Genomic DNA, 10,000 nt, shown 5'->3' with positions numbered 1-10,000 from the left:
CAATCATATTAAGTGCACTCAGCTTAATCAACCAATCACAGAATCTATCACGATAGCCATAGCAACAACCACTTACCCTACCAAACTTCCAAAATGGACAAATTTGTAACTTTAGACAGTGAAAAAGAAATGCATTAATTTCGATTTGTTAATCTGCACTAGTATGATTACAGACAAGTTGGACTCCACTCAGTCCTATTACCATTATTAATCACTAAGCGTAGCAAATGCAATCACTTTCGACAGTCATTTGAAAACTGCTCTATCTCACACCAAAACGCAAAGTCAGTTAAAACCTGCTCACAGGCAATTTTCCTGCTCTTAAAGGCCAACTACATGAATTCGTTTTGCACTCGGTGCGCTATTCTTACGATTGGTTTCGGTTAATTCAAGTTTCTTCGAAATCTTTAGTGTTGGCGATTAGAAGTTAGGAACTTTAAAGTTCTACAACGGCGACGTCGACAACGTCTCTTTAAATTATACGTTTGCACTATCGTTAGTCTCTCGCGATTGTTGTATCTTGTTCACCTCGTACAATGTGGGTGTACTATTCCAAAAATAAATTATTACGAGCAAGGGTAAAATAGAGAATGAAAGGTTTGCATTGTCGTCAAAATCTCAACTTTGATTATTTCAAGTCGCTGTTATGCATAGTACCTTAAAAAAATGTGAGCTTAAATGCGTGACAAACGTGAAAAACGTGAAATTGTTTTGTGGCGTCTTCGTTGCCGTAGCAATCGCCGTTTATCAAACTAGGAACCTTAAAGATCATATGATCCCGGCGTCGACGGAAACGTCACCTCAAAATATAACTTTGCTCTACCCATAAGTCTTTCGCATATTTCCATTTCGTTCACGTCCTACGATTTGGGCGATGTATCGTAAAAATCAAATGGTACGAGCGCTTTCAGAGTGAGACTAGAGAATGAAAGATTTGCGTTGTAGTCAAAATCTCAAATTTGATTATGGAGCTTACGCACGGACGACGCCGACGGCAACGACAACGCCACAAAACAATAGGTTTAATGAGCAAAAACAATAGTTCTGCACGCCCTGCACGTGCGTTTCATATCTTGATACATCTCTTTGCCGTTCTCGTCCTGAGAACGAGGCGAAATGACCAAATATGAGGTTGTGTGGAGGACGTGATCACCTGACGATAAATTTTCATTTTCTTTTCAAACATCTCCTCCGTTCGAACACTTTTAATCCTGGAATAATTGTGCACACTTTCCATGCTGAACGACTTGGAGTAATAAGAACAATAACGGGAAACTATATTTTTTGACAACTTTCTCGTAGCTCGCGATGTCTTCCTTATGTAAGCTCCCTAATATTTCAAGTCATTGTTATGCATACTTCCTTTGTGACCAATGTGACCCGGGTTCGATTCCCAGACTCGGCGTCATGTGTGGGTTGAGTTTGTTGGTTCTCTACTCTGCACCGAGAGGTTTTTCTTCGGGTACTCTCTCCTCCAAAACTAGTCTCCTTTGCAGCCGTCTTTCTGGGTATCGATGTCACGTAACACCCCCCCCCCCCAAAAAAAAAAAAAAAAAAAAAAAAAAAAAACGGCTTCTCACATTGGAACCACCTTCCTTTCCCATTGTTTTGACGGTCTGTTAAAATGACTAAAAAGGTAAGCCAATTGAGTGTGAGGAAACTTAATCATTGCGATTTTCTGGCAGACCCATGCAGGTATTTGGATTGAAACCCCAAAAAAATCTTGACCGCCCAAGAAAGAGTATTTATTTTCGGCGGCAATAGTACCCATAATTTTGCAAACTTATACAGTACTGGAAACTATTGTGTATTTTCCCGGTATCTGGCCGCAGTTCAAATCTGTGTTTTCACCTAGGCAAAACTTCATCTACAGTAACAGAAAGCCTTGCTTTACCTACAATACTCGTCACATTTTTTGGAACACTCATCCCCGTTTACCCCTTCCCCCAATGTTGATTTTCACAACTACTAGCAATCGCCCGAAAAATTCTCACACAACATTGAATTGGGGGGAGGGGGATATGGTATAGGCTACGATCTTATAACACGATTATTCGGGACCATTCGCTAAGTGTTCCCACTAAATATGTCTAATATTATGATGAAATGGTATATGAAATGAATCATGTGAACTGCGGATATGAAATCAAGTGAAGCTATGATCTTCGCAGTTATGGCAGATACGGCTTAAATACAGGCGTTTAATGTATTATTGTAAAACTCTCTGAAGAAGTCTACATTGGTTGGACGAAACGCGTCGGAGAATAAACAAGTTTTAGAGATACAGTTCGCAGAGTGCTGCTCACTAGTTTAGTTTTTTAAATTTACCACAAAGCTAATGGCAGCAACAAAATCTTCAAAATATCTAGGTCTTGATAATGGTGTGGGTTTTCTTCCTCCATTCAAGCAAGAAATTCCACACATTGGTGTCCCAATTGAAGCCTTCTTCCAAGACAAACAAGAGCTAACTATTGGCCAGAGGATGGTCAAGGAGGGGCAAATGTATCATGAACTAAACTATGTATACAAGAAGAATTCTGGCAGTTATTTAGTGCAGTTTGAAACCATCAACTTGATCCACCTGGCTTTGGAAAGATTCAGTATTTTGTCAAACACAGGAATGTGGGTTATGCTGTTGTGAGTGTCTAAAAAATTCATTGCCTAACTAGTGAATTCCACGGTGAATTTCACGCTAAAAACCGATATCGCGTGAATCACAAAGCGATGAGTATGGTATCCTCGGTTTTTCGAGTGAAATTTACTTTGGAATTCACCAGTTTGGCAATGAATTTTCTTGAACCACATGAGTTTTAAAAGAAAACAAGCACACTGTCAGCGAGCGAATGGAAAGGGAAAAAAGCCATTATTTCAGAGTCAACTGTCAAAAGCCAGCGAATAGGAAAAAAAATTTGTCAGTTCAAGGTCAGCGGATACCTTGTTTAGATGCTCAATATCAAAGATGTATGCTGTGAACTAGCATGATACTGGTCACATTGGCATACATGGAGGGGTGAACGGACGTAGGTACGTACGGAAGGTCGATGACGTCATGGCCATAAAAACCAAGATTGCTCGCATCGACGGGTTACCATATTTTCTTAACAATGGTGCTCCGGGCGCAAATATACTGCATAATACAATAAGCATTTCAATAGTTTAAAATATTTTGCAACCTTTAATTCTTCTAATGTGGTATTCAAGATTTACAGCTTTGACGTTGATTTCATTTGATATTAGGTTTCATTACCCACCAAAGTGGAGGCAACCTTTTGAATTCTAACATTTAGACTGGAAGCTTAATTGTAAACGAGACTAACCAGTGAGTGGAGATGACTGACTGAAATTCTATACAGTCCCGTTAATTACGTATATTATAATATAATAAACTTCCTTACAGGTTGAATGAGTGTCTTGTTTCCTTTATCAATACCATTATGTTGTACAACACAGCCTGTTATAGTGGTGAGAGCACTCACCTTCGGCATGACTATTCTGGGGCTGGGTTGTATGGGGTGAGGGGTATGGGGCACCATAGCTGAAACAACCAAAACGTTTACAATGCTAACCTTAGGCCTAAACATTATCTTAAATCACGAAAAGAAATCTAGACGTTTGCCTAAGGAAAACATTTGCAGTCGCATATGAAAAGCGGTAGGGATGCTCATTGTCTCGCTTATAGACATTTGCCTCCCAAAACGATTCATTTGATTATTCAGCTTTGCCCAACCTTAGAGAAACGCAGAAAATACACATTCCCCGAGTTTGTCACTTGATTTTAAATGAACGTTGGTATACCAAATTAAAGAGGTATACTTGTCACCAGCTTCATGTAAAATGAACACCCGAGAGATATACAGCAAAAGCTTGCAGTTATTTTGAAGTATTTAAAAAAATGGCACGACGGCTAGATCCTCAGTTATGGAAGCAAACCGTTTTGCCAATCCCTAATTTCTATCAAGTGATTAACTAATCCTGGTACAGACCCTTACCAAAACACAAATGCAAGGACTTGGACAGTATTACTCATACAATCAAAGAAAGGAAGAAAGGAAAATGACACATCAACGCATCAGACTCCAAGTGTTTTTCTCACGTTTCTGAAAAAAAAAAAAAAAAGAAACAAAGAAAGAAACAAATAGTGGGTTAAATGGCAATGAGGAATTTCGTTTTGATTGGGAAATAAATAATATCTCAATTATCTTAATTCATGAAAACATTTGTGCTTGGTTAACAGCAACGATTCCTATTCAGTGTCACTTCGACGTGTAGACTGTAAGACCTCAATGGCTAACTTCACTTCACTTCTCGTACGTAACTGGCATTCAGCGATCAGGTATTAGCCAAAGCAGTTCGAGTAAAAATAACTACACTGGCAACCGATTTTAAAACCATTTCTATTTGAAGAACGTACCAGCTCCTTTCGACAACTTGCTGATTAAAAACATTTACAAAGTACAGCAATTCAGTCATTAAAGTTATATTCAAATAGCACTTACCATTCTTTTCGTCTTTGTGTTGCCCAAATTCAAAGGTGACATTATCGCCAATTAGCACAAATGGCGCCCAGTATTTTATGGCAGAATAAGTCTCCCGAAGAGATTTCATAGCATGGTGAATAGCTGTACTTGCACTTTTCCTATTTGCTAAGTGTTCATAGAAACTTTTCATGAACATCAAGGTCGCCTCGTCGTCGATTGCCCAGAGTGACACCAGAACAGATCGGGCACCAGCACACAGGAAAGCCCTGGCTATTCCCACAATACCCTCAGATTTCACCTCTCCCTGGCCACTATGACAGCAACTCAGCACAACAAGTCTTGCCTGAAGATGAACTGCGTGAACATCGCTCAATGTTAACATGTAATCTTCCTCTTCCGGGATCTGTGATGTGCGTTTGAGATTTGGGGCCAAAGCAATTTCTCCAAATTGGTCATCTCCATGTGCAGCAATGTGGATTAAAGCAACTGACTTCATTCTTTTCAGCACCTCAGCTTTGGTTGCATTTTGACCTGTAAGAGGTGCGGTGTGCAGAAGTTTTCCAATCACCTCCACCTCTTTTTTCGCGCATGGCAACTGTTTATACATGGGCTTACCGGTACCCCAAGTGACTTCCTTCAAGCACGGATCACCCACAAGCAGCGCTTCATTCTTACTTTGGAAGTGGTCAGGTGCACTAGCTATCACTTTTAAAGCGGTCAGCGAGGGAATTGCACGGATCCTGACAGAGTCACTCAATGCAGAAAAAGGAGCCAAGCAAAATGGTCCATCAGGAACAAAGACTAACTCATCTTCCTGGAGCAAGTCTGCGATAGGGCTGACTAAGACATCATACAAGGGCTGTAAACAGTTCACAGGGAATCTCAAGGAGTGAACGGTTTCCTCAACAGCTTCCCTACTGCACGAGAAGTCGTTGCGTTGTCTGTCAAGGGAACGATTCTCGCATTGTACAACAGTTCTCACACCGATCTCTTTAAAAGTACTTTCCATCAGTGATTTGGCACTTCCATTTTCGATTTCCTTTTGTCTAAAATTTATCTCGATATCTTCTCTTAGCAACCAGAAGCTGATCGTGTTCCCATCAAGTGCTGTGAAAACAGTTTGTGAAGGTAAATCGTTCATTCCAAAACTTAACTTCATCGTAAGTGCCAAAGAAGGTTTCTCATCAACACCGTATTGCATCTTTAAAATGTCTCCCAAAGCCTGGGCTCGTCCTTGCTCAGCAGCATACAAAGCCTCATCTACCTCTCCACTTTTCAAGAGTGCTGTCCACAGAGCGTTGTACGCACACTGCTTTGTGTCACGAAAGCTTATTTTCCATGCATCTTCTGACTGAAGAAGACGCCTTGTTTCATCATAATAATTTACGCTTTGACGATAGTAATTAAGAGCTTTGCTCAAGGAGTCTGAAATTTCATGAACACTACCGAGATGATAACACGCCCTTGCCTGCTCTATGGGGTCCCTAACTTCTTTTGCAATACTAAGATGTTGATTGTAGTACTCTATGGCTTGCTTAAAATTCCCCAGACTGTAGTAAGGGTTGCCGAGATTGCCATAGGCTGCTCCTTCTCCAGCTATGTCCCCAACTTCTTTTGCAATACTAAGATGTTGATTGAGGTACTCTATGGCTTGCTTAAAATTCCCCAGACCTTGATAAGCGCAGCCGAGATTGCCATACGCTGTTCCTTCTCCAGCTATGTCCCCAACTTCTTTTGCAATACTAAGATGTTGATTGTGGTACTCTATGGCTTGCTTAAAGTTCCCCAGACTTAGATAAGCGTTGCCGAGATTGTTATAGGCTTTTCCTTCTCCAGCTATGTTCCCAACTTCTTTTGCAATACTAAGATGTTGATTGTGGTACTCTATGGCTTGCTTAAAATTCCCCAGACCTTGATAAGCGCTGCCGAGATTGCAATAGGCATTTCCTTCTCCAGCTATGTCCCCAACTTCTTTTGCAATACTAAGATGTTGATTGTGGTACTCTGTGGCTTGCTTAAAATTCCCCAGACTGTAATAAGCGTTGCCGAGATTGCCATAGGCTGTTCCTTCTCCAGCTATGTCCCCAACTTCTTTCGCAATACTAAGATCTTGATTGTGGTACTCTATGGCTTGCTTAAAATTCCCCAGACCTTGATAAGCGTTGCCGAGATTGCAATAGGCATTTCCTTCTCCAGCTATGTTCCCAACTTCTTTTGCAATACTAAGATGTTGATTGAGGTACTCTATGGCTTGCTTAAAATTCCCCAGACTGTTATAAGCGTTGCCGAGATTGCCATAGGCTTTTCCTTCTCCAGCTATGTCCCCAACTTCTTTTGCAATACTAAGATGTTGATTGTGGTACTCTATGGCTTGCTTAAAATTCCCCAGACTGTCATAAGAGTTGCCGAGATTGCAATAGGCTATTCCTTCTCCAGCTATGTCCCCAACTTCTTTCGCAATACTAAGATGTTGATTGTGGTACTCTGTGGCTTGCTTAAACTTCCCCAGACTGTAGTAAGCGTTGCCGAGATTGCCATAGGCTATTCCTACTCCAGCTATGTCCCCAACTTCTTTCGCAATACTAAGATGTTGATTGTGGTAATCTATGGCTTGCTTAAAATTCCCCAGACTGTTATAAGCGTTGCCGAGATTGCAATAAGTTTTTCCTTCTCCGGGCCTGAAACCTATTTCCTTAAACATGGCTAATGCCTCTGTGTAACTTCTAATGGCCTGATTAAAGTTGGCTACGCCATAATAGTATACACCCAGATTGAAACAAGCCAAACTCCTCCGTCGTCTGTTTCCCTCCTTTGTTGCAACACTAAGCTCTTGCATATGCTGCTCCAAAACGTCCATCTGTCTATCCACTATTCTAGATAATCAGAACTGCGAAGGTTTTCTCAGAAATCTGGGGTGCACCTAGAAGAAAACATGACTAGCTTAGAGCGTTTTATAAAATAATAATTAAGGAACATTAAAAATAGAAATTATGTTATGTGATGAGGAAAAAACAGCCTGTAGGAAAACAATGGCATCCCATTTCATCTTTCTTATCTAAAGCTGAAGGCTCTAAGGTATGCTTCTCTGGCAGGAAATCTGCTGTCAGAGAAGCATATCTTAGAGCCTTTGCTGTATGTAGCCGACACCAAAAAGACAGGATGTGACATCATTATGAGTGTAATATTCCATTTTCTGCGATATATATGTCACACTCATATTTTTAAAATTTATTTTGTTTGCTAAGGCCTATGTTTCATTCTGACATAATTTTCAAATCCTGAGATAAGATTTCCAGCAGGACTACTTGAAATTCACTTATCTAAGAGGTGTAAATCTATCCAATATCGGCACACATTTGTGATCACGGCTATCAAGTCCACAAGTTTGCCATAAGTCACTGTTCAGAACTGATAAAATTGCTAACCCACCCTATACCACTTGAGGAGGACACCCACAGCAAGCAACCACTCCATAATATCAAAATATCAAATTGTATAATAGTCTGCAAACCGGAATATTTCAAACAGCAAATACAAATAAATAGATTTAGTGCGGTTTTCATAATTCTGCGGAATCTTACCTTCAAGCTGTAAGTGCCAAACTGCATTTTGGCTTCCATCAAGCAAATTTCCGAACATAGCCGGGAAGATTGTCTCCACCTCTCGAAAGTGACTTGCAGCTCAAACACCATGGATTTTTTAAAAAAATTATTCAGTGAAAAGATTCCTACAGCTTCCAACGCTTTCCATCAGCGTCGAGTTTGAATATACGAATGTACCATGGGAACCAAAGATGCCGATTGGTGGGTTAGTAACGCATCAATTTATTTTGTCATCTGTGCGTTGTTTTCGGAAGTTTGATTGATGGAAGTCAAAACACAGTTTGGTCATTGGCCAAAGTGATGCACGATAAACCAGAGGAAGATATAGAACAGATTCATTTCGAATGCGTTCACCGCATCCCTTAGAAAATACCAGTCAAGGCAGAACTCCAGACCAAGGCCTATTATAGCCAAATTTAGCTTCTTTCAAGACAAGAAGTATGTTTGGTCTTTTGTTAAAAACTTGCAAAACACCAACATTTCAATCGTGAATGATTTCCCCCGGGATATTGATGAGATACAGAAAACGTTATATCCCATTTTGGAAAAGGCCAAACAGGGAAAGCAAACAGCCTATTTCAAAGTTGATAAGCTAATCATAAATGGGCAAATCTACAGAGGCAAGGAAACAACCAATCTCTCATACTACGGTCTCATTATGGATACAAGAAACAGCGGAAACTAAAGCTAAAGCAGTCACAGTGCGACAGCACATCAATAGTTAAGTTCTGTTTAAGGTTTATGTGTGATAAGTGTTCAATTATTTAACCCTCACTGTTTAACTAAAAATGTGATTTCTCTGGAAACTTCTTACTTTATATGTTATTGTATGTTTTTTTGCAGATTAATGATTTGTTTCAGGGCAATTCTAACGGTTTATGTGCACTATATTTATTCTGCCATACCATCGACATCATTTTCGTATTATGTGACTTCTTCTATAATACCACTTCTCCGATTCAGCTCTTATGACTGAATTTTCTTTCTCTCAATGTGAAGGGACTAATGCTGTGTTTACACCTGGGCATTTAACGAGGTAAACGTTTACTGACTAAACCTTGGTACATTTGTACAGTGTTTATACTGGCTGAAACAACCGAGGTGAACCTGTCATCAATCACGATTACGATCAAATCGAATTGACGGCAAATTCTAAAATCCACCTATAAAATGCATCATCTGCATCGAAGACCTCATACTGATGAGGCATCTGTGGCAGGAGTTGTTGATTGTACGGGTGTTGTAGCGGTTGGAGTAGTGCGTACCCAAATGACTAATGCTAATGAGAGAAATATGCATCTTCCCTGGCGAAATAATAGATGGAGAATAACTACAGAGAATCAACGGAAAATGCAACCAAAAAGAGATTATAATAATACGAACAAATTTGCAATGCAATGATGTTAACTTTAGCACTCTAGTGGTTCGTTGTCGTAATGATTACTGTCTTTGTTTTTTCCCATGACTCGTAGGCAGATCAAAAACAAACGTCAAAACCAAATTGCGAAAACGTGATCGAATGAGACTGACGCAATCTCGACACCACAGGATGTGAAATACTATGCGGCCGCAAGCGGATATATCTGTCCTGATCTTGACCTTGGTTACCGACCTAAACCATGCCTGCTCGCATGGTAAACCTAACTTTTGGCGGTGTTTACCAGGGTATCAGTTGGCGTTTACACACGCAAAATATTTACCTAGGTAAATACCTCGGTAGCACGCTCAACTCGAAACAATTTCAGAAAAAGACGAACAATTTCCTAGTGGTGTCGAAAACGAAACTCTGATATAATATTCTTGCAAGAAATTCATTCGATATTGTCAACACATTTAAAATGGAAAAACGAATGAGGTGCAGAACTTATTTGCTCCCATGGGAGCTCAAACTCGCGAGGTGTGGCAATCTTAATCAAAAAA

General features: G+C 40.1%; 3 protein-coding genes across 7 annotated transcripts in view; all 3 read right to left on the bottom strand.

Annotated features, from left to right (window-relative positions):
- LOC138038793 (mucosa-associated lymphoid tissue lymphoma translocation protein 1-like) overlaps positions 1 to 10,000 on the bottom strand; it is a gene marked incomplete at its 5' end in the record, with an annotated part of 207,274 nt that overhangs the window by 36,931 nt on the left and 160,343 nt on the right. The gene's annotated exons all lie outside the window — the stretch shown is intronic.
- LOC138038799 (uncharacterized) overlaps positions 1 to 10,000 on the bottom strand; it is a 212,930-nt gene that overhangs the window by 69,458 nt on the left and 133,472 nt on the right. The window lies entirely within an intron of this gene.
- The window catches only part of LOC138038250 (tetratricopeptide repeat protein 28-like), a 25,000-nt gene continuing 18,174 nt past the window's right edge, over positions 3,175 to 10,000 (bottom strand). The window contains exons 2-3 of the mRNA XM_068884056.1: positions 4,497 to 7,398; positions 3,175 to 4,097 (exon numbers count right to left, since the gene is read on the bottom strand). Of these exons, the coding sequence (XP_068740157.1) occupies positions 4,090 to 4,097; positions 4,497 to 7,335 (2,847 nt within the window). The 5' untranslated portion in view covers positions 7,336 to 7,398 and the 3' untranslated portion in view covers positions 3,175 to 4,089. The remainder of the gene's footprint in view (positions 4,098 to 4,496; positions 7,399 to 10,000) is intronic.

The sequence above is a fragment of the Montipora capricornis genome, chromosome 2, assembly GCF_036669925.1.
Source record: "Montipora capricornis isolate CH-2021 chromosome 2, ASM3666992v2, whole genome shotgun sequence".
Classification (NCBI taxonomy): domain Eukaryota; kingdom Metazoa; phylum Cnidaria; class Anthozoa; order Scleractinia; family Acroporidae; genus Montipora; species Montipora capricornis.
The sequence above is the reverse complement of the archived record's forward strand: the minus strand, read 5'-3'. Positions and strand labels throughout refer to the sequence as shown.